This window comes from Dipodomys merriami, unplaced genomic scaffold (genome assembly GCF_024711535.1).
Source record: "Dipodomys merriami isolate MVZ:Mamm:240054 unplaced genomic scaffold, mDipMer1.0.p SCAF_1, whole genome shotgun sequence".
Classification (NCBI taxonomy): Eukaryota; Metazoa; Chordata; class Mammalia; order Rodentia; family Heteromyidae; genus Dipodomys; species Dipodomys merriami.
In genome coordinates, this window is record NW_027202270.1 from 5,877,349 (window position 1) to 5,901,438 (window position 24,090).

Here is a 24,090-nt window from a genome sequence, read left to right on the forward strand (position 1 = left end):
ATTGTAATCATTGTATCCTGTAGTTAATAATTAATATCGGAGATAGTAAGTGGTAAAGCACCAGCCTAGCAACATAAATCTCTGAGTTCAAACCCCAGTACCACCAAAAACAATTATCAGTGAGCTACTTTATGTCTTCTTTGCACTATCTTAGAATTTATGGAGTATTTTCTCAATTCTCATGCCCTATTTTTGCTGGAAAGACTCAATCTGGATTTAGATTTCATAAAATGTACAGTCAGGAAAGATTTACATGCACAGTTTGTTGCAATATTTTTAGAAGTTTTCTAGTCACTGAATCAAGAATCAATGTTTACATTGAAGTTTAAATTAAGTTGAATAAAGTGGAGAATGCACTTTCTTAGTCACACTGGCCGTGTCTCCAGTGTGTAAGAACCACATGTGGCTGTTGGTCAGACCAGGAACAGAACTTACAGAAAAAACACGAGGTGGTTGGGCACTGGCAGCTCATATCTATAATTCTAGCTACCCAAAGACTGAGATCTGAGGATCAAGGGTCAAAGCTAGTCCAGGCAGAAAAGTCCATAAGACTTTTATCTCCAATTTATTTAAAAGAACTGGAAGTAGATGTATGGGTCAAGTGGTAGAGAACCAACCTTGAGCAAGAAAGCTAAACAAGAATGCAAGTCTGAGTTCAAGCCTCAATACTCACACACACAGAAGATACCTGGCTGCCAAGACTGGGGGTCGGGATCTCTTGTAGTAGGAGAAAAGGTGGATGTGTTAGTCAACTCTCCATCATGGTGGCAAGGTCCCAGAGAGAAACCAACTTGAAGGAAGGTCTACTTTGGCTCATGGCTTCAGAGGTTTTATGCTGAGGTTGGCAGACTTCATCACTGAGGCAGAACGTGGCGGTGGAAGTGTGTGGCAGAAGAGGCTGCGCATCTCATGGTGACCAGGAAGCAGCCACCGGAAGTGAGGAAGGGACTGGGACAAGGTCTTTCCAGGACCCGCCCCTAGAGACCTACTTCCTCCAACTAGGCGGGGCCTCTTCAAATGCCCCTAGCTGGTGGCCAAGCCTCAACATAGGAGCCTTAGAGGAACATTCCAGCTTCAGACCAAAAAAGCCGAGATGAAGATGAAGAAAGGCAGGGCCAATGGGAAAAGAGCCTCAGGTCTGTGGTTTCCCAAAACCAAGCCCCGAACGCTAAAGCCATGTAGAACACAGAGCAGGAGTCTTCTCACTTCCTGCCACCCCCGAAGGAGCCACCACACCCAGCCCAACAGACTGCAAGCTCTGTGGTTAAAATGCCTGCCTCGAGACAAGCCAGGTTCCCTGATCCCTGCTCTGCTTCACTGAGGAGAAGGGCGGGAAAGGGCTGAGGTGAGCAGACAGCCCTGGCTGCCTGTCAGCAGGCCTCGCTGGTCCACACCCTACCACAGAGGGAGGCGCCTGCCTGCCTTGACATGTGCCCCGCGGGCCCCTCCACTTGTCATCCGTAAAAACCCCGTAGAGCATGGCCTGGCCCCTCTGCTGGATGGCAGACTCCAGGAAAGAAACCAGGCCTGAGTGACCACTCACCAGCTGTCAGGATGCCACGCTTCGTAAGATCACATCTGAAGAGATCAACCACCTGCCAAAGATTTTGTAGTCCTCAAAAGGATTGTGTTATCATCAACGATCACTGATGCTAATATCAATGATTATGGCTTTATTGCCCTCTAAGACCGAACCAAGTCTATATGTGTGTGTTTCTTTTTGTAAGGGACAGTACCTGGGTTTGAACTCAGGGCTTTGTACTTGTTAGGCGGGTGCTCTACCATTTGAATCATACCTCCTGTCTCTTTTAGCCAGTCCTGGGGCTTGAGCTTCTTTAGCTCAAGGCTAGCACTCTACCACTTGAGCCACAGTGCCATTTCTGGCTTTTTCTGTTTATGTGGTACTGAGGGTTTGAACCCAGGACTTGATGCTAGGCAAGCACTATACCACTGAGCCACATTCCCAACACACACCTCCAGTCTTTTATGCTTTAGTTATTTTTCAAATAACATCTCACTTTTTTGCCCATGCCTACTCATATCATAAGCCTTCTATTTACGTTTCTCCGGTGTAGCTGAGCTGACAGATGGGCCCACCATGCTCATCTTTTGACTGGTTAAGATGAGAGCTCACGAACTTTTCATGTTGGGCTGGCTTCAAACCACCATCCTCTCAGTCTTCACCTCCCACGTAGCTGGTTTTACAGACATGAGCCACTTTACCCAACTGACTGTGTCTAAATCTAAGTTTTCAGTCTTTGTTTCCAATACTCCTTTTTATTATACCAACCATGTAGGTGTTCACATATACAACGTTTCTTTTTGTTTGTTTGTTTGTTTTTTGGGTCCAGTCGTGGGGCCTGAACTCTGGGCCTGGGCACTGTCCCTCAGCTCTTCAGTTCAAGGCTAGCGCTCTACCACTTGAGCCACAGCGCCACTTCCGGCTTTTTTCTTTTTGCTTATGTGGTGCTGAGGAATGGAACCCAGGGCCTCAGGCATGCAAGGCAAGTGCTCTACCACTGAGCCACCTTCCCAGCCCCCAACATTTCTGATATCATAATTATGATCTCCATAGAGATGACAGATCCAGGCCACCAAGAGAGCCAAGTGTGGCCCCCGGCTCAGTGACAGGAGGGGTAGCTCTCCAGTCGCTCGCTTCCCCTTCCAGAGTCAGCATTGCTGCGGTCCTGTTGTAGGGGGAATTGGCTGAAATGGGAAGATGGGCCTTTTCTAACTCTTTCCTTTGCTTCAATGTCACAGATGCACCGGAAGATAGGACACCTGTGGGTGAGCCCCCGAGTCTGCCCCGGAGCAGACCTCACTGGAGAAGGCTGATGCAGACCACCGGCCCCGGGGCCCAGGGAGTGAGGTAGGACATAGCAAAGGGCGGTGGCTGTCGGTGCCACCAGTCCTGAGGGCCACGCGGGGCTGCGCCAAAAAAGAAGAAGACAGAAAGACACAACGTACTTTTTGTTTTTAAAAATTCCATAATTCCCTTTTCTTAAAAAAAAAAAAAAAGCTCCTATTGTTCTGCTGTCACAAAGCTAGAAAATCTGAGCTGTTATACATCTTTAATAGAAAAAGAGCCGGGACTGGTGGCTCATGCCTGTAGTCCCAGCTACTTAGGAGGCTGAGGTCTGAGGATCGCAGTTCAAAGCCAGCCTGGGGAGGAAAGTCTGTGAGAGTCTCATCTCCAATAAACTATTCCAAAAAAAAGTCAAAGTGGCACCATGGGAGTGGCAGAGTGATAGCCTTAAGCCAAAATAGCATAGCACCCAGGTCCTGAGTTCAAGCTCTAGGACTGGCACAAAAAAGAACAGGATGGAAGGAAGGAAGGAAGGAAGGAGGGAAGGAAGGAAGGAAGGAAGGAAGGAAGGAAGGAAGGAAGGAAGGAAGGAAGGAGAAAGAGAGAGAAATGGAGGGAAGGAGGGGGGGAGGGATGGAGGGAGAGAAAAAGAAAAACCTCTATAGCACCAGCCGGGACGGGAGGTTCTAGGGTGTAAATGAAGCTGGTGTATGCGTTCTCACCTGTAATCCCAGCACTCAGGACGCTAAAGCAGGAGGATCTGGAGTTTGAGGCCAGACTGGGATATGTAGTAGGCCTCAGGTTACCCTAGCTTACACAAAGAGATCCTGTTTCAAAACACACACACATACAGGTGTTGTAAACCAGGCACCAGTGGCTCCTAGCTAGTCAGGAGGCTGAGATCCGAGGATCATGGTTTGAAGCCAGCTGGGCAGGAAAGTCCATGAGACTTTTATCTGCAATTAATTATAGAAAAAGCTGGAAGTCGCACGGTGGCTCAAGTGGTAGAGCATTAGTTAGCCTTGAGCAAAAGGAGCTCAGGGACAGCACCCAGGCGGTGAGTTCAAGCCCCAGGACTGGGGGGTGAAGGGGTAGGAGGGTGGGAAATGTGCCATAAATGTGCTTCATATCTTTTCCATGTCTCACACATGCTTCTTTCATGAGACTGATCGTACTGTGCACTCTGCCTTGCAACCTACTTAGTCATTTACCATAATCACCTCTCACCTGTGACGCATCTGTAACTGCACAATTGTCGAATGACTGGGATTGTGTTTTATTTATCATGCTCCTGTGGTTGGAGCTTGGGTATTGAATCAGTTAAGACTCAAAAACCACAGGCACTCTCCTCTCCCCTCAAATACCACAGCTTGATATGATAGAAGTCTGTTCTAGAAAAGATGTCTGGAGGGTTGTGCCTGCCGCTTCTTCATCGTCCAGGACCTTGGGCTGTAAATATGACTTCCGGAGCTTGAACGATCACAGCTAGGGTTCAGGGAAGAGAAACGTAAAGGGTGAGCGACACAGGCCAGCCAACTCTGCCTTTCTTTGGAGGAGCTTCCTTAAAGTCCATTCAGCCATTGCTGCTTACATTTTGTTGGCTAAGACCATGTCACATGACACTTCCTCTGGCAAAGAGAGCTGGGAAATGTGTCTCTTTACCAGCCAGGTCTGTTTCTGTCTTCAGTAAACTGGTTCAGCAAAGAAAAAGGGGAAAAGGGCACAGAAGAGTCCACAGAAACCTCTGACCCAAGGGAGCTTCAAAATGCTGCCATTTTTTGTAAGCCTCTGGGCAATAAATACCACTGTGGTACCATCCCAACACCCAGTGCTCACCAGTTCTTAAGGCAAAATTCCCAGATGCATTGCAATCTCTGTTAAGTCCCCGACTGATAGAGAAATCTTCATCTCTGGGAGAAATAGAGTTCCCACGTCTGTGTTAGAGAAGCATGAGCCAGCCAGCCTGTCCTGCAGCCTCTGCTCACTGATGCTGCTCTGCTGCTTTGGACTCATGCATGTGCGCATTCTCATGTTATGCATGCACTCACACACATAGTCACAGGCATGCACACACATGTACATGTGCATGCGCCGATGCAAGCCATGTGCACACACATGCACTCATATACCTATATGCTCAGTCATCTTGTCTGCCATCTGTCTCTTGTGTTTCTGGAACTGGATTTCCACAGCCTGATGTGGGCATGTGTTCTAGACTGAAACTTCCAGGTGTGCTGTGGGGTTCTGAAAGCTTTGAGTTGTAGCTGTTGGAGGTAAGGTTCCAAACAGGAGCTTGTCATCCTGGAGGGTGATGAGTTGTCTGCCACTAGGCCATTGCCTCTGACTTTGAGCAGAGACCCAGAATTCTGGGGGCTCCACTCTTTACTTTCCAGTTGCTAGTGCTTTCCCAGAGCCTTTATCCATTCCTGTTGAAGACCCTGGGCTCTAAGCCAGGAAAATCACTAGCTCTGTACTAGTCAGCTTTCCATCACTGTAACCAAACACCTGAAAGAATGAACTTACAAAGAAGAAAGGTTTATTGAAGCGCCTTGTTTCTGATCTGGCGGCTCCGTTGCTTTGGAGGCATACAACACAGTGGGAGCACACAGGGGAAGAGGAAGAGGAAGGGCTCGGGTCCCTTTTTCCATGCACGCCAGGAAACTTCTAACTAGCCTTCCCCTTAAAGAACTCACCACCTCCCAATATGCCATAGGCTGGGACCAGCCTTCCACAGGGGTCTTTGAGAGACACTCATTCAAACTGCAGCAGTCTCCTTGCTTGCCCTATGCCTGTAAAAACAGCAAAGTTAACACACCATCCCACCACCAAAAACCCCTACTCCACCCCCAGACTAGTAACAACAAGGAAGAACTAGAACATTTAGCTCAAGCAGATCCCCAAATCCTTCATCTCCCTGTGTTGTTGCAAATCAGCGTAGTTAAGAGTTTCATAAAGGCAATATTAAGAGAATATTATTGGAGATTGTTGTAAGAAGACCAATAAAAGATCCAGACCGTGCACTATGCGCTTATCCATCCCTCTCTTGATAGTGGATTTATTTATTCAGTTTGTTTCTTTTTCTTTTGTGGTCATCCTGGAGATTGAACTCAGGCCCTCATGCTTGCTAGACAGGTGATCTCCCACTTGGCCACGCCCCCAGCCTCTCCTCTCCCTCTCCTTCCCTTCTTTCCCTCCCACCTCCTTTCCACCCTTTCCTCCCTTCCCTTCTGTTCCCTTCCTTTCTCTCCTTTCTTTTCTCCTCTCCTAGTCTTTCTGTGGTACTAAGGATTAAACTCGGTGACTTGCACTAAAGCAAGCACTCTTCTACTCGTGCTACACCCGCAACTCTTTTGATTTGATTTGATTTTTGAGATAAGGCTTGATAACTTTGCCTGGGCCGGCCTCAAACTCATGCTCCTCTTGCATTTGCCTCCTCAGGATCTGGGATTATAGCCAGTGCCTCTGTGCTTGGCTTGAAACTAGTCTACTTCAGGTGCATCCTCAAGAGTAGAATTACTGCATCTTAGGATAGGTGTACACTTACTCTATTGGAAACTGTGAGATTATTTCCCAAAGCTGTTGTATTATTTACACTCCCACTAGCAAATATCCACGTGTTCCATATTCTGGCCAACTCTGGGACTCGTCAGGCTTTGTAGCTCTATTCATTTTAATATAGTGTTTCTTAGTGTAGTTATTTGTAGCTCCCTGAAGAATACCAAAGTTGAGCTTCTGTTCATATGTTTATTGTTCTTCAGTGTGTCTTATCATGCCTGTGAGTATGTATGTGCACGCACGTGTACATGTGTGGGTGTGCTCACGCAGATCTGCTGGTATGGGGACTTGAACTCAGGACCTTACACTTGCTTAGCTTTTTTTTGCTCAAGGCTGGCATTCTTAACACTTGAGCCACAGCCCCATTTCTAGTTTTTGCAGCTTAATTGAGATGAGACTCATGGACTTTTCTACCCATACTGGCCTCCAACCGCAGTCCTTATATATCTGTTCCAGAGCAGGCGGGAGTACAGGTGTGTGCCACCAACACCTGACTCAGTGTGTCTTCACTGATGTGGTGTCTGTTCAAATCATTTGCCATTTATTTATTTATTTTTATTTGTTTATATCCTCTGTGTGAGGGGGAGGGGTTTGAACTTGGGGCCTGAGTGCTGTTCCTTAGCTTTTTTGTTCAAGGCTAGCGCTCTACCATTTGAGCCCATCTCTGCATCTGACTTGTTGCTGGTTAATTGGAGATAAGGGTCTCACATACTTTCCTGATCTTGTTGGCTTTAAACTTCAACCCTCAGACCTCAGCCTCCTGAGTAGCTAGGATTATAGCTTTAACTATTTTTTGCAACAGTCTTGCTGTGTGTCTCAGTCTGGACTCAAATTGAAATCCTCCCCCCACAGCTTTCTGAATGCTGGGATTATAAGTTTGCATCACTATGACTCACTATTTTTAAATTTGTAGTTCTTTAGATATCAAATAAAAGTTCTTAGTCAGATATGTATAATTTGAATATTTCTACCAATCTGTATGTACCTTATCTTTTCATCTTCCTATCTTTTAGTGAACAGAAATTTTTAATCTTGATGCACACTATTTTTTGCCAATTTTTAGTATTTGTCATTTGAAATATTTGATACCTTGAAGATACTGTCCTAGCTGGGTTTTTTTTGCCAGTCCTGGGGCAATGAACTCAGGGCCTGGGTGTTGTCCCTGAGCTTCTTTGTGCCCAAGACTAGCATTCTACCACTTGAGCCATGGTGCTACGTCCAGCTTTTTCTGAATAGTTTATTAGAGATAAGAGTCTCACAGACCTTTCTGCCCAGACTGGCTTCCAGCTGTGATCCTCAGATCTCAGCCTCCTGAGTAGCTAGGATTACAGGCATGAGCCACCAGTGCCCAGATTCTCCTAGTTTTTTAGATAGAATTTTAGATACATGTTTACCTTGACATTTATGTTTCTAGGATCATATGGATGTCTAGTTGCTCTTGTACCACTAATTAAAATATTTTAAACAGAATGTGATGGCTTACACCTGTAATCCCAGCTACTCAGCAGGCTAAGAGTAGAAGCATAGAAGTTTGAGATCTCGCGAAAAGTTTGTGAGACCCATCTTAACCAATAGCTAAATGTATTGGCATATGCCTGCCATCCTACATATGTAGGAAGTGTAAAAAGGAAAATCACAATCCTGGAAGCTTCAGGCAGAAAGCAAGACCTTATCAGAAAAATAACCAAAGCAAAAAAGTTGGGGCATGGCTCCAAGGCTAAAATGCCAGCCAGGCAAGCACAAGGCCCTGAGTTCGAAACTGATACTGCCAAAACAAGGTTTTCTGTTCTCAATGAATTTCTTTTAAAAAAAAAATCATTGGCTGTAGATGCATAGGTCTATTTTTAGACTTATATTCTGTTTCATGAATCTTGTTTACCTTCTGCCAGAGTCTTAAATTCTGTAGCTTGATGTGAATCTTAAAATCTGGTAGCATAAGCCCTCCTACTTTGTTCTTTTTGAAGATAGTCTTGACTATTTTAAGCCTTTCGTGTTGTCATATAAATTTTAGAATCATTATGTTAATGTCTAACCCTAAAAATGTCTGCTAAGCTTTCAGTTGAAATTGCATTATCTTTATAGATAAATTTGGGGATCATTGGCACCTTAAATTGTTCAACCTATAAATACATTCTGACTTTCCATTTATTTAGATGTTGAAAATTAACCTACCAATGATTTGTAGATTTTAGTGTTAAGATCTTACACATATTTTAATTAAATTTGTTAGAAGGCATTTCATGTTTTTAAATTCTATTTTAAACGCTAGTGTTTCACAGTTTCATCTTCCAAATGTTTACTGGTGAATAAAATATATTAGCAGCATGTAAAATACAGTTAATTTGATACTATGTAGAAAAATAATTATGTGGTCTTGATAAATTTGTTCATTAGCTCTTATTGTATAACCTTTGGAATTTTCTATGCACAGAATCCTACTATATGTATATATAGTTTCATTCTCCCCCCCCACATACACACACCTAATCTTCATGCCTTCTATTTGTTTTTTTTTCTTTTTTTCTGTTTAGTTGTTTGTTTTGTTTCAAGATGAACATGGCTGTCCTTGAACTCACAATTCTCCTGCCTTCACTTTTCATGTTCTAGGGCTACACATGTAAGCCCTATTTATTTTTATTTTATTTATTTTTTCTTGTCTTATTGCTCTAGCAAGCATTTCCATGTTGAATAGTGATGACAGTAGACATCTTTATCTTATTCCCTGGACAAGGCAGCTTTGCTTGTAAAGATTGGAAGCCTCATCCAACTTGTTCAAATAATAGAAGAACATTTTAAGAGTTCTGGAATCTCAAAGAATCCCAGTAAGATATGAAGCTAGTCCTCACAGGAATGGAAAAGGTTTCAGGAACCAGAGCCTCATGGTCATTTTCTCCAGGACCATGGGCTCCCTTCCTACCGCTTCTCTTCTAGGCTGCTTTGTCCTGTTTCTCTCCTCTGACCAGCTTCTGCTCCCTGCCTGTCAGCTTGCACACAATGACAGGCATCTTCATCACGACCTTTCAGCTTCTCTTTCTACAGCCAATGGAAACTCCCCTCTGTATCTAGTAATGGGGAAGAATTTCTAGAGGAAGGAATTTGGTTTGCTGTCTCTGGGTCAGGAGTTTATCTCTGGACCAATCAGCTAGAAGGAGGTGTGTGTGTGTGTGTGTGTGTGTGTGTGTGTGTGTGTGTGTGTGTGTGTGTGTGTGTGTTAATGGGCCCTTCCCTCTTTACCAGTGAGATCTGCCTTTGGGAGAATGAGAGATCCAGCACTCCAAGCATGTGCAAGGTCATTAGAATCCTGGTATCAAGCCTGAAGGGGCTTGTGCAAGCTGAGAAGCAGCAGGTGGAGGTGAGAACAGTGGAGGCTGGAGATGAGAGGACTGGGGGGGGGGGGTCAGAGGGATGTCAGAATGGGTACAGGAACCAGACCTCCAGTTTTTGAGAAGCTTTGTGTGGTGCTAATGGGCACATAAGGTTCTCAGTGTCAAGTTTCTCTCCCAGAGATTCTAGAACTATCTGCAGCCCACCCAAGGTGTTCTGGGATCCCTCTTCTGTGACCATCAAGCAGTAAGTGGGAGCCATGGTGCTCTGCCCTGGCGGCAAGAGGAAAGACAGTCACAGTAGGAAGACATCCTTTATAGGGGCTGCAGCAAGAGAATTTATATTTGTTGAGCTTCATTACACATTAAAATTTCCTATCAATAGCTAGGCATCAGTGGCTCGTGCGTGTAATCTAGCTACTCAGGAGGCTGAGATCTGAGGACCACAGTTCAAAACCAGTTGGACAGGAAAGCCAATGAGACTTTTGCTTCCAATTAACCGCCAAAAAGCCGGAAGTGGAGCTATGCCTCAAGTTTTAGAGCATCAGCCTTGAGCAAAAATAAATCTAAAGGAAAGTGCTCAGACTCTGAATTCAAAGCTCAAGACTTGCACACACATAAAAAGTAAGCCAACCTTATTTTCACATGGAGAATTATTCTATATCGACCTAGTGAGCACAAGCCTTCTTAAAATATTTGTCCTCGGACCTCTTGGTTTTCCTGCTGGTGCTTTGGGACATTATAGGAGTTCTTAGTTGCTCCAAAGACTGTCAGTAGACACTAGCCAGCAGTAAGCATTAGTCACCCGAGGGCTAAACTTGGCAGGGGCTATCAGGACAATCTCTAAGTGGCTAATTAAGGCTCCTGGCTGGAGCCCTAATTTCCTGGTTATCCAATACTGTAGCTGTCATACGTGGGTCCCTCTCCAAAGCTCATGGCTATGAATTCCCTGTTGCCACCTAAAATTCATGCATGGCACTGTGAGGCTTTGAATGCTGATGCTGGGCAAGGACCAGTTTCCACATGGGAAACTGTTTCCATGGAAACATACAAGCACCACTTCCAGCTACCCTGCAGGCAGCTTGTCAGATGTCCGTTAATGCTAGTTTGGGTTGTTACTAGGAGAATCTTACAGTCAGGAAGTTTGTAAACACAGAGACAAACACTGAGTCATTGCAAATACATTCTGCCTCTTTAAAAAAAAAAGTTCATTAGCAGCCAGGCTTTTGATGGCTCAGACCACCAAAAGATCTCAGGAGGCTGAAATCTGAGAATCGTGGGTCAAAGCCAGTCCTGGCAGAAAAGTCCAGAAGACTCTTATCTCCAATTAACCAGAAAAAAAGCTGAATGTTGAGAGTGGCTCAAGTGCTAAGGTGTCAGCCTCAAGTGAAAAAGCTAAGAGATATCACCCAGGCCCCCAGCTCAACACACACACAGCATCATTAGCATAAGTTACTTGCACAAGGGCTTTCATGATGACATGCATATATATATATATATGTATATATATGCATATAGGTTACTTTAATCAACTTTACTTTCTATATTGCTTTCTTAACTCCCCTTCCCTGCCCCCTCCTTTATAAAACAGTTTTATATACTGTACTCCTAGCAGTTGCCTCTGTTATTGAAGAAAGCTGTTTAGGGGTTAGGTTATTAGCAATCATTTGCTAATAATCAAGTCCTAGGTCTAACTGCCAACTTACAGAGAGAGGATGGAGCTCAATAACATTGCACACGGTACAATCCGCCAATGCAAACAGTATACATACTTCAGGTTCTCAGCAAACCAACTGCAAAGAGAAAAGCAAGACAGGGAAAAGGCAATTAGAAGAGACTCAAGAAATATTGACTCAGGTTGCAATGAGTAGACCCAGTCTAAATGCTTCTTTCAGACCAACACCCAGTGGGAGGTGGTAGGATGATTCATTCATCTATCCTTGTAGGTAGAGGTCAGGAGAAACACTGGGCAAGGTCAACATATCACCTGATAAGCCAAGTGTGCTGGTGCACATCAGTAATCCTAGCTGCTCAAGAGCTATCAGTAGGAGAATCATGGTCCGGGATGCTCACAGTGGGAAGGAGGTACTATTTGAAAAGTAACTAGAAGGTAAAGGGCTGAGGGTATGACTCAAGTAGCGTCATTGTCTAGCAACTGTAAAGCCTACCATAGAAAGGTAAGTAGATAGATAGATGGATGGATAGATAGATAGACAGACGGACAGATAGATAGATAGGTAGATAGATAGACAAACAGACAGGATCAGGCATGACAATTTATGTCTATATTCCAAGCCTATGTGGGAGGACCACAATCTGAGGCTGAATCAGCCCTCCCCTCCCCCCCCCCCAAAAAAAGAGAGAGGAAAGAAATGAGAACACTGAGGCCCTAAGTTGAAACTCAATATCAACACATCAATTAAATTAGCTAATTCATTAGTTAACCAGATAACCAGGGAAATTTTTAACACAGCTCCGACAGTTGATATGTTAAGAAATAATTGTCGGTTTTATTGGGCACGCTAAGGGGAGGCTAGTTCTTTATAAGGCACGCACAATTCTTTGTATCTTTTCGAGACACATTCTAAAACGTTTTGGATGAGATGATATGATGTCTGGCATTTGCTTCAAAATAATCCAGGCCAAGGAACGAGTGGGAGGGAGGGGAGAAGAAACAGAGGCCATGGGTTTAGAACTGTGAAGTATTCGTGGAATGCGGTCGTTTCCCGTCGACTTGAGGATGTGCTTGAAATTTTCCATGACACAAAAGTGTAGCTGGGTGTCAGCTCTTCAGGAAGCTGAAATCTGGAAGACTGGGGTTGAAAGCCAGCCCAGATGCAAGGGTCCCTGAGATGCCATCTCTAAAATAACCTGTAAGGCCAGGAGCCAGTGGCTCCCACGTGTAATCTTAACTATTCAGGAGACTGAGATCTGAGGATCACTAGTTGAAGCCAGCCCAGGCAAGGAAATCCAAGAGACTCTTATCTCCAATTAACCAACAACAGAATAAGCAGCAAGTGGGTGAGAAGTTCAAGTAGGACCAGTCTTGAGCAAAAAAGCTAAGCAAAAATGCAGGGCCCTGAGTTCAAGCCTCAGTACTGATACCAAAAAATGAATGAATGAATTGAAAAATAAAATAACCAGTGAAAAAGCTGCACTAGAGCTATGACTCAAGTGGCAGAGTGCTAGCTGAACCAAGCAACCGAGGCAAACCACAAAGCCCTGAGTTCAAATCCCGGTATAAACAAAAGTTTGATTTACTCAGTTTCCGTTTTAAAGCCTATTTATTTATTTGAAAGGGTAAGAGATCAAACCCAGGGCCTCAGGCATGGAAGCAGCAAGCACTCTAGCACTGAGTGACACCACCGGTTCTAAAGTTAAAAGAAAAAGAAAGGTAAAGCCAGACACCAGTAGCTCACTTCTGTAATCCTAGCAACTCAGGAAGCTGAGACCTGAGAATGGGAGTTCGAAGTCAACCTAGACTGTGAGACTCTTCTCTCCAATTAACCACCAAAAAGCCAGAAGAGAAGGTGTGGCCCAAATGGCAGAGCACCAGCCTTGAGGCAGCATTGGAGCCCTGAGCTCACGCCGCTGTTCTCACACACACACACAGCGAGAACCGTGGGGAACATTACTTGCTTTGTCCCTAAACAATGTACTGAGATTGCCACCATGCATGGAGAATAAGGAGTGCAGTGTGTGCCAGACAGACAGATAAGAGGGGCTGGGGTGGGCTGGGCAGCGGGTGGCTCATGCAACCAGCACACAGTGAGTTCCCCGTGAGAAGCTCGAACCCTCCGCTTCCTCTCTCCCTCGGCCGCCACGTGTCATTGGTGCTGTGGGCCTTGAATCCTGACAGTGCCAGTCACAGCTGTGAAACCTCTGCATTCAGGCCTTGGCTCTGTCCTTGCCTGAGTTTAACTATTATGCCAGGACCCAGGTCTTTCCAGGCTGAAAAGTCTCATGGGGTTGGGGGGGCGGGGAAGAGGGGGAAGCTGTCTGGCCTTGGATTGGACAGAGTTAAGAACTAGGTGTGAGCCAAAGAAACGCAAGGGGGCTCGGGGAAGACCACCAGAGAGCAGGAGGCACCTACTGGGCCTGTGCTGTATCTAATAAGGACCACAGGAAGGGCCTGGGTTGAGTGCCAACACGAATATTTCCAGCATAAAGCGAAAAAGCGAAAGGGCTATGCTGTGGCTCACCTCTAAGCTGATCCCTGATGGCCCACGGGGTCCCCATGAGCAGGCAGGACTTGGTGACTGTCCTGACTAAGGGATGGACTTAATGATGTAGGAATCCCAGGCAAGGTCTAAGAGGCATTGTGGCGCCTCTCCCTGCCAGACTGGGAAGGCAGCTTCTGGGTCCTTCCATGGCATGGGGGCATTGGCAGCCCAGGAAAAGGCCCCAGTGGTAAGGACCTGAGGCTTCCTCCATCTTGGGGATGTTTGTTACTCGGCAGCAACAGAAAAACCAGTACACCAGACATGTTATAAAAGGAGCAGTAGAAGGAATTCCACTTGTATAGTCTCATGCTGGGTGATGCTGGCCCCATGTCTCTCTGAGGCCTGCTTTCTCCTGTTCTCAACGTCTGGGACTTGACTCTACCCTCATTCCCACAGCCCTGAGGTATGCCTGACTGTTGCCCACAGCAGCAAATCCCAGCTTCCTCCACGGTGGAGGCTCACTGCGGGGAGGGTCATTCCTGCTCTCAGAGCGGAGATTCCACCCTTGCTGGGCCTCTCTCTCTCTCTCCCCTGCCCCGCTCCCCTTTCCCCATTCTTGGATGGCTTCTCCTGGAACTCTGCCTTAATCAGCACCTGGCTCTGCCTCCCAGGAAAAAGAGAAGCTGCCAGACTCACCGAGAACGTTCCCTGCAAAGGGGCCACCTCCTTGAAAGCACGCCTCCATCCCCACCATCAGCGAAATCAAATTTTTAAGCAGGGAAAATAGAAATTCCCAGCATTAAATGTGTGATTTGTCTCATCCGTTAAAAAAAATAAAGCAACAATTTGTGAGGCCTCTATTCCGTGAGAAGACACTAAAACACATTCTTTAAGGGATCTGAGATGAGCCGAAGGCCCCAGAGCCCGACCTTTCCAGCCTGGGCCCAGAGCACCCGAGCCGCACCCCAGAGCCCATGCCTCGGCCTTCTGCACCACAGGCCTTGAAGAGCAATAGCCGTGGCCCAGCAGGCCGAGGCCCGGCCTCCCGCTGGGGCCTTGTGCACCCACGACACTCCGCATCCTCTGAGGATACACAGGCAGCTGGCAGTAGTGAGTTCATTCCTATTCATCCTTCCCTGCACAGTCAATCTCAAGTTAGTGTAAAAGAGGCTGGGCCAACAGGCGAGGCGAGTCGGGTTTGGATGGTTTCAGATCATACTGTCTCTCTTTGGAGAAGGAGGAGATGCAATGGTGCCGGAAGGCTCTGGAAGTAACCTGCCATCAGGACAGAGGTGCCGCCCACGCCGCCATCCCAACCATGGGAACCTGCAGTGCTGCGTGCTCAGGGGAGCTCTTGCTGCCTGGATTGTCTTTCCTGGAAAATCAGAATTGTGCTGTCTTCCCAGCATGGAGGCAAGGGAAGGTCCGAATGACCTGCATCCCTCCTGCCCCTCCTGATCCCTCATCCCTCATCTCCAGGTAGAGCAGAAGTGATGGGCAGGGGCGTGGGGGCAGGGGGCGGGGCAGGGCATGCTGGCCCCGCCTACTCTCACAGTCCTGGGTCATACATTGATTCTCACATCCATTCCAAGTAAGCTCTTTTCCTAGAAAGTGGGTGGTGATATATAGCTCTGGTGGCTCATGCCTGTCATCCTAGCTACTCAGGAAGCTGAGATCTGAGGATGGTGGTTCAAAGCCAGCCTGGGCAGGAAAGTCCTTGAGACTCTTATCTCCAATTAACCATCAGAAAACCAGAAGTGACACTGTGGCTCAAGTGGCAGAGCGCGCGCCTTGAGCCGGAGAGCTGAGGGACAGTGCCCAGACCCAGAGTTCAAGCCCCATGACTCTCTCTCTCTCTATCTCTCTCTCTCTCTCTCTCTCTCTCTATATATATATATATATATATATACATACATACATATATATATGTAATATTCATAGCAGCAACAGAGCACACTATTTGCAAATCTATTGGAAATCGTAAACACTTGAAAATGGAAACCAAGCAAAACACTTTTAAAAACCAAGAATATGGGGGTGGGAGGAAGGCATTAAAAATCAACTTCACTAGTAAAGAAAAATACAATAAAACAAGAGGTCATCTTCATCTACCAAATTGTGGTATTTAAAAAAACAACTCAGTAGTGGAAAGCATTCGAGGGAAAAGGCGCTGGCCAGGTACAAACCCATGTAACCTTCTGTAACTTCATAATACAGTGGGAAAACAATCAATATTTGAGCCTTTGCGCTAGTGTCTACCCTGAGAAAATGTCAGAAGCCGGACAATGAGGTTTGTCACCGAGCACTTTCCAGTTCACCCAGTCCAATGATAAGTGCTTAGTGAGCAGCTGCTATGACCCAGGCTTTGTTTTGGCACTGGCACCTAGCAGTGACTCAAAAGGATGGAAATCCCTGCTTTGTGGAGCTCACATTCCAGCAGTCCTGGCCCCCAGAGCTTCTGAGCCCAGCTGGAGACTGGCAAAGCCTTTCCTTCCCAGCCCTGGGCCTTCCTACCCCTGAGCATCTCCCGCTTCACTCCTCACCGCGACTGTCACCTGACCATCACGCCTTCTTCTAATTCAAGTGTGCCTCTATTCAACTTGTTTCTCCTTCCTCCAGCTTGCTTTTCTGCGTGTGTTCGTGCTAGGAGTGGAACCCAGGGCCTCATGCGTACGTCATGAATATCTTTCCTCAGAACACAATTCAATCTGCTACCAAGCAAATTGTAAGCGTTCTTTGATTTGTTTTAATCTTACAATGGATTTCAATAAGGGTATCATGCTATGTTTTTAAATTACTTAATGTGCTTTCTTGGAGTTGAGTGGATCAAACCCACAATAGCTTATACGTATTTCTCCCCCCAAGTTACATCCACAGTCCTACTTTTTGTAATTATTAGTTTGATAAACACTTGAGTTTTTTTTGACCCCCCCCATACTTGCAGATTGTCTTTAATAATATGAATTGGCAAACACATCTGCAGGTTGACAAGTCCAAATTACTTGTACAAGGCACCAGTGGTTCACGCCTGTAATCCCAGCTATTCAGGAGGCTGAGATCTGAGGATTGTGGTTCAAAGCCAGCACAGGCAGCAAAGTCCATAAGACTCTTGTCTCCAACAAACCTCCAAAAATCTGGAAGTAGAGGTGTGGCTCAAGTGGTAGGGCACTAGCCTTGAGTGAAAAAGCTACGGGACAGGGCCTAGGTCCTGAATTTGAGCCCTAGTACAGGAGAAAGAAAGACAAAACATAACAAAAATGTTAGGCCTGCCCAGGAAAAACAGCCCCTTCTCTTTGAAACCTGACTCCCTAGAAGTCCCCGCCCAGCACCTGTAAGGCCTGGTGATTGGTCCCTGCAGTACCTGGGGGCGGGGGGCGGTCCCCAGGCCCTGAGGTCACTTCCTCATCTGCTGTGGTCACACCTCCTTCTCACCCTTCCCTATACAGTTGCTCCTCCATTAGTTCTAGCCGTTATCCCCTGCTTTAGAGTACAGCCCACAGTGTAGCTTTCCCAATAACTCCTGCCTGCACTGTGTGCGCAGCTGTCAAAAACCACTGTAAGGTAACTCAGAAAACTCTAGACTGCTACACCTACTCCAGAAGCCATCGTGTTTCTTAGCTTCCTGCTTTCCCTTTTCCTGTGATTTTTTGTGGGGAGGGTGATGTGTCTGGTGGCTGGACTTTCTCTCCCTGGCTCCCAGAGCAGCCTACCATGCGCTCTGTTACAGGGCCAACTTCCTTCTCTTTGCCCGGTAAATCACTGCATTTCCCTCATGCCTCTCTCACGCTGATTTCCTCAGCTAAGAGCATCTCACTTGGATGTGTAAAACTATCCCACCAGTCTCCTTGGGGCAGGGATTTGCATTAACATATGGCTCTCAAAAAGGAATGCTGGGAAGAGTCTCCATGGGCGGCTCCTGTGTGGGTTTCCAGGACTGTGCCTTCCGGGTAAAGTCTTAGAGGTGTAACACTGGGACAAGGGGTGAGTGCATACCTCATCACTTTCCAGTTCCCCTTCCCAAGGGGCTGGGCGACTTTCTCCCAAGATCAGGCTTGCTAGGCCGCTCCTGTGGAGTTCAGTTCTGTGACCGGAAGGGATTTCAGTCCAGGAAATTGAGCACACTCCATCTTGATGACTCTGTGGTGATCATGGAAAAGCACGGTGTGCTCAGTGCCAAAGCTGAAGGACAGGGTGGCCCTAAGGTGTCTTCCAAAGCAAGCCATCTTTCCATGTGTTGTCCGTGACTCACACCTCGGGAGCAGGATCGCTTCTCTCCTAGTAAAATCCGTCAGGTCTTCCGGAAAACATGCAGGCTGTGACCGGTTGGAGCCTGTCACATTTATTCTTCCTTTACGATAAGTGTCCATTTCACTCCAGATGCCCGTGTGTCTGGAGAACCAAAGACCTTCCCCCGAGGACCGCCACCAAAAAGGAAAGAAGAGGAGAACCTAGGGAAAATACAGACCATCATTTAGCCAGAGTTAAATAGAGAAACAGCCCAAGAAAGTCCTCTGTGGGAAATTAAAGCTACTTCAGGAGCTGAGTAACGTTTTAGAAATAGCAATCACTTAACTGTGAATCCTCACAGCATGGAAAAACTGAGACAAGGCTGTAAAATTAGGGACAGCAGTAACTGCTGGTCAGTGCAGAGGCAGGGTGAGCAGAAGGTAGGTAAAAAACAAACAAACAAAAAACCAGAAGTGGTTGATTGACAAACTGCTTTTCCCCCTAGCTAAAAAGGCACTTGCCCTTTAAAGAAGCAGAGAGGAGAGAAGGCTTCTATTCACGGGCAAAAGGAAAAGGGTGGTTAGATGTTTCTGTGGTGTTGATTTGCTGGAAGTTCCAACTCTTTAACCCGTGCATCCAGGGTGTGTCCAGGAGGGAACAAGAGTGGCAGCCAGGCCCCGCCCTATTCCCCATGCACCATTGAGCGGGTCCAAGAATTAACTTTCCAATAAAAGGACCAGGTCTTTAAGAGAAGCTCAGCCAGCTGTAGGATGAAATCAGGGGGCTTCCTGGAGGAGGAGGCATCCACAGTAGCAGAGGGACGGATCCAAGTTCACAGAGGCTGGTGGTGCTGGGAGGAATCTGAGACTGGAGACAGGGAATGTACATCCCCCCCCACTTCCTACCACCCCCTTAGACCTCCCCCCCCACCACAACGGCTCTAGATTCAATTGAAATGGATGAAGCATTCCAGCTAGAACTTGCACATGTGAATTCATGGGAGGCAAAGGGGGGGAATTTCTGGAAATAAAAGACTGTTTTCCTAAGCAGACAGATTAGAATGTCAGGGAAGTGCTTTTGTGATGTCAGGAAGTAACTTACTGGAAAATCTGAATTTGTGATTCTTGAGAAATGGAAGAGCTTTTCTGGAGATCGATTTATGTAACATGTCTTAAAGAATTTCTGCCCCAGGTAAATCAAGAGAGTGCAAAACAGCCTTGCCCCCTCCAGTTCACCGGGACCCACACGGTCCTGAACACCTTCAGTTCCTGCTTAAATTATGCACGCCCAGGGGTTTGGTGCTGTTTTCCCCTTATTATGTAAGTGACACATTTTTTGGTAGGAAAAAAATTCAAACACATGAAAAATAAAGAGGAAAGTTTCCCAGCTTCAAGAAATGTAAAATACTTTCTCTGTGATGGGTCTGCTGGTCCTCATGAGTGTACTTCTACCTACTCATGGATCTGAGACCCAAGGATGACAGTTTATAGCCAGCCTGGGCAGGAAAGTCTGTGAGATGCTCATTTCCAGTTCACTACCAAAAAGCCCAAAGTAGAGCTGTGGTTCAGGTAGTAGAGTGCTAGCCTTGAGTGAAAACATTCAGGGACAGCATCCAGGCCTTGAGTTCAAACCCTTGTACTGGTATACACATGCAAAGGCATATATGCACGGTTGAGATTCCATGCATAAAGGTGTACTCCTAAATGAAATAAGACCTGGCTACATCTGGTTTGGAACTCTGCTTTATAATTAAAAAGACAATTGACACTTTCCCAGATTATTAAGTATTTTTTTCTATAATCATTTTAACTGTCCAGTGTTCCAGAGAAGAGCTAGTACAATCTATACACTCTCCTGTCACTGCACTTTATATAGTTCCAAGTAGTGCACTATTATAATAAACATGCTTGCAGCTATTTTTTTTTTTTTTGCACAGACTTAGTTTGTCAGAATATATTCCTAGAGGTAGACTCTTCACAAAAGAACATGAACATTCATAGAGGTGTGTGTTGCCAGGTTACACTGTGGAAAGTTTGGATCGATTCAAACTTTAACGACCATTGGCTGTTCATCTTTAAAACTCTCTCTCTGATTGGGGGAGGGGGACATAGCTCAAGCGGTAGAGCACTTAACCCAGCCAACAGGAAAAGCAAACAGACAAAACCCAAGCCCTTTAATTGCGATGTGGCTGATATAGTTCTGAAATAGCATGCTTTTTCCCCGCTGTGTGACTGCATTCATATTTTTGTGCTAATTTATACACTGCTATCGCCAGTTTCCTTCTTAGACTCTGAAATAAAAATATTCGAAGTAGCCCAAAACTTGGAATTCCAGGGAAGGTTTTTGTTAATATTAGCAGGGAAGCCTGTGAAACTCAGAGCTGGGCCTGAGTGTCTGAGTGGCACATGTTTCTGGATTCTAGAATCTAATGTGATCTGTAGTATTAATCTTTCCACATGACCCTAAGTCCTTGAACAGTTAGTGCCAGCAACTCAGCAAAGAACATTCTTTCTGCAGTGTTAGGAGCAAGGTGGTTGTTTTATCTGGGAATGAAAATTTATCTCACTTCCTTACTTCTTGTGATGACAGTACTTCTCTAAAATCCAGTTATTTGTAATTTTCAAGAAACGATGCCTGAAAAATTTCTAATCATTCATTTCTTAACTACATGCTATTCCTTCAAGTCTACTTTGTTTATGAATAGCTAGACTTTTCTGTCTCTGTTTATACCTTCAACAGGTTTATGGTAGATAGATAGATAGATAGATAGATAGATAGATAGATAGATAGATAGATAGATAGATAGATAGATAGATAGATAGATAGATAGATAAATACATACATATACATACATACATACATACATACATACATACATGGATTTAAACTCAGGACCTTGTACTAGCAAGAGAGGTTCTCTACTGCTGAACCACACCTCCACCGCTAGCCTTTTTTTCACTAGTTTTAGATAGGATCTCACTTCTAGCCCATGCCCAAACCTAAATGATCTACCGATCTTTCCATTCCTACTACAGCTGGGTTGACAGATAGGTACCACCACGCCTAACTTCTTCCACTGAGATGAGGTCTTGAAGAACTGGCCTTACCTGGAATTGCAGAATTACAGATGGCAGCCTCCCATGTAGGAGTGCACCAGTACACAGAGCCTTGTTAAGAATGGGCCTAGCAAAATTTTCTGTCCAGGGTGGCCTTAAACCACAGACCTCTCCATTTCAGCCACCCAAATAGCTGAGATTACAGACGGGAGCTCCATTACCCAGCTTAGTGTTGCTATATTTGGTACTACTTAGGGCAATACAGTCTCCATTACAATCATGTATTTTTGCACTATATGTAGACTACCTAAATGATGATGATGATGATGAAGTCATTGCATAATACAGTGTACTTTGCAAAGTCACTGTGTGTAAATCACTGTACTTTGCAAAGTACAGTCTGTTAGACTAAATTAGCTCTAATGATATAATTTATAGGAGAATTTACGTGAATCACCCTAAATGGAGGGAAGTGACTATTTTCTTTATAGTTTCAGTTCTAAATTGAGAATATGTTTCTTCTATTACTACAACTCAGACTGTAAGTAACATGTACCCAGACAACCCTTAAGATGGTTTACTCTAAATTCCTTCCTCAACATATCCTGTCCTTCAGTGCCCTTGCTCCAGGATGATCCTATTGGTCAAAAGCCTCTGACATCACCCATAGCCCAAATCCCCAGACTTGTTCATCTCAGGCTCCTTGGTTAGGAATATTCCAGAACAAATGTATTTCTGGCTCTCCTCCATTTGACAGTTTCAGATAAACACACAAAGCATCTTTGTGTGTGTGTGTGCGCGCGCCTGCATGCGTGTGCATCTGTGTGCCATTACTAAGGCTTGAACTCAGGGCCTGGGTACTGCCCCTTAGCTTTATCTCCCTCCCCCCCCCCAAAGCTGGCTCTGTAACACCCGAGCCACAGCTCCAGTTTCAGCTTTTTAGTTGCTAATTGGTGAGAAGAGTCTCACAGCCTTTCCAGTCTGCGCTGGCTTTGAACTACAATCCTCATCTCTCAGCCTCCTGGGTGGGATGATGGGTTTGAACTATGGTAGCTAATGGAGGGACACTTCTGAGAGCTCTGGGGCCCAGCCCTGTGCAGCCCTGTTCTCACTGGGCATCTTGGCATCTCACCCAGCATTTACCTCCACCAGCCTCACTTCTAGCAATCCAGGGGGTACACACAAGGAATGAGTGAATTGGTGAACAAGGAAAAGCAGCCAGTGTTACACTGCAGCGCAGTGGGTTCTGGTCTTCCTCTTGTGGTTACTGGGTATAGCTTTAGCACTGCTGGCATTACAAGAACCCTGGAATAACGCTTCCCTGACATCTTCCACTGAGCTCTCTGGGAACTGGCAGGGGATGTTTCTGTGCGTGCCCGAGCTAGAGGGCAGAGGCGCGGTTTGTTGTGAATCTTCAGACCCACTGAGACAGGAGTCGGTGTTTTGGTGATGTGGGCCTGTTTTGTTTCAGGTTTTGTTTTGTTTTGTTGGTCCTTTTTTAATGTGGTTGCTATGGTGGACTGATGTACTTTTGGTTAAATAGGGAAAAGGCCAGACAGAAGAGGAAAGAGATTCAAATAAACTGTTGCCTGGGTTTCAATAGCCATGAGAAGGAGGTTTGCACTCTTACGGCTTAATTTGCTGAAGTTTGGATATTACTATGATGAATACATTTTCTAAATAAAAAATAGGTGGTCAAGAACTTCGCTGCTGGTGGCTCATACCTGTAATCCTAGCTACTCAGGAGGCTACGATCTGAGGATCTGGGTTCCTAGCAGGACAGTCTGTATGATTCTTCTATCCAATTAACCAGCAAAAGTAGAACTATGGCTCAAGTGGCAGAGCACCAGCCTTGGGTAGAAAAAGCTCAGTGCCCAAGCCCTGAGTTCAAGCTCCAATATTAGCCAAGCAATGAATTTCCAGCAGAGTTCTGGAGAGCTGCTGAGGGTTGAATGAATAATGCTGGAGGAAAATACACATGACAGCCACGTTTGGAGCAGGTGGAGGGAGAAAGAAAGGGCCGGGAAAGGGGAAAGGGTGGCTGGTAGAGGAACGTGGTCTCTGCATCAGATTTGAGGCTGGCAAAGTGAGAGGCACACCAGTAGCCCACCCTCACTACTCAGACCGACTGTGAAGACACCCTCGGTTTCCATAATCTACTATAACCACTCCCAGAATGCATCAGGGCCCATTATCCTTACAATTACTGTTTCCTGCCCAGCAAGGAAGTTAAGTCAGCCAAGGGAAGAGATGCAGGGGGCAGACTCCTCTCCCTGGAGTCAGAGGCAGCAGTGAGAGGCAGTACACGTGGGATGATCTCAACCAGACAAGCTAACCAGAGTCTCCCTCGGGGCTGTTCTCAGTGTGCAGCAGTTGCACCTGTACCCCGTGATCTAACACCCCTCTCCTTGGCTGTCATGGCTCGAGTCCGCTAGGTAAGCAAGGACCTGCCAAAACAGCCTAACAACTCAGAGTTCACTACCGAAGAGCCCCGGGCCAGAGCCAGAGCTGTCTTGGGATACAGACTATTCTTTTCTATACCAGACTACACTGATTTTGTTTATTACTTATTTCCAAAACACCACACAATGCTGTACTTAGGATTTATCCCCAGGAGGCAAATTCAGGAGCAAGCTTAAGCTCCAGCCCACCAGCAAAACACTCGCAGGCACACACCAGAACGAGCAGCCGCTGGAAAGCCCTGCTGGGGTGAGATCTTTCCATCTGTCAAGTCTGGCTGTCTAGGCCCTGTCATCCTTTCCTTTCTCCCCAGGCTTTGGTGTTTTGGGGGGTGGGGTAGGGTGGGGGATCTGAGTAGCTCTGGGGCTTTTGTAGATTGACTTCTGCTGTTGTCTATGTAGATTCAATTGGCTGATTTTCAAAGCAAGTATAAAAGTCTTTTGAGAGTGACAAAAATAAACCACTGCATTTATGCATCTAAGGATACAGTTAACTAAAAG

General features: G+C 45.9%; 1 protein-coding gene across 1 annotated transcript in view; it reads left to right on the forward strand.

Annotated features, from left to right (window-relative positions):
* Window positions 1–24,090, forward strand: part of Ngef (neuronal guanine nucleotide exchange factor) — an 84,715-nt gene that overhangs the window by 20,880 nt on the left and 39,745 nt on the right. Inside the window, exon 3 of the mRNA XM_070014740.1 lies at window positions 2,761–2,869. Within this exon, the coding sequence (XP_069870841.1) occupies window positions 2,761–2,869 (109 nt within the window). The remainder of the gene's footprint in view (window positions 1–2,760; window positions 2,870–24,090) is intronic.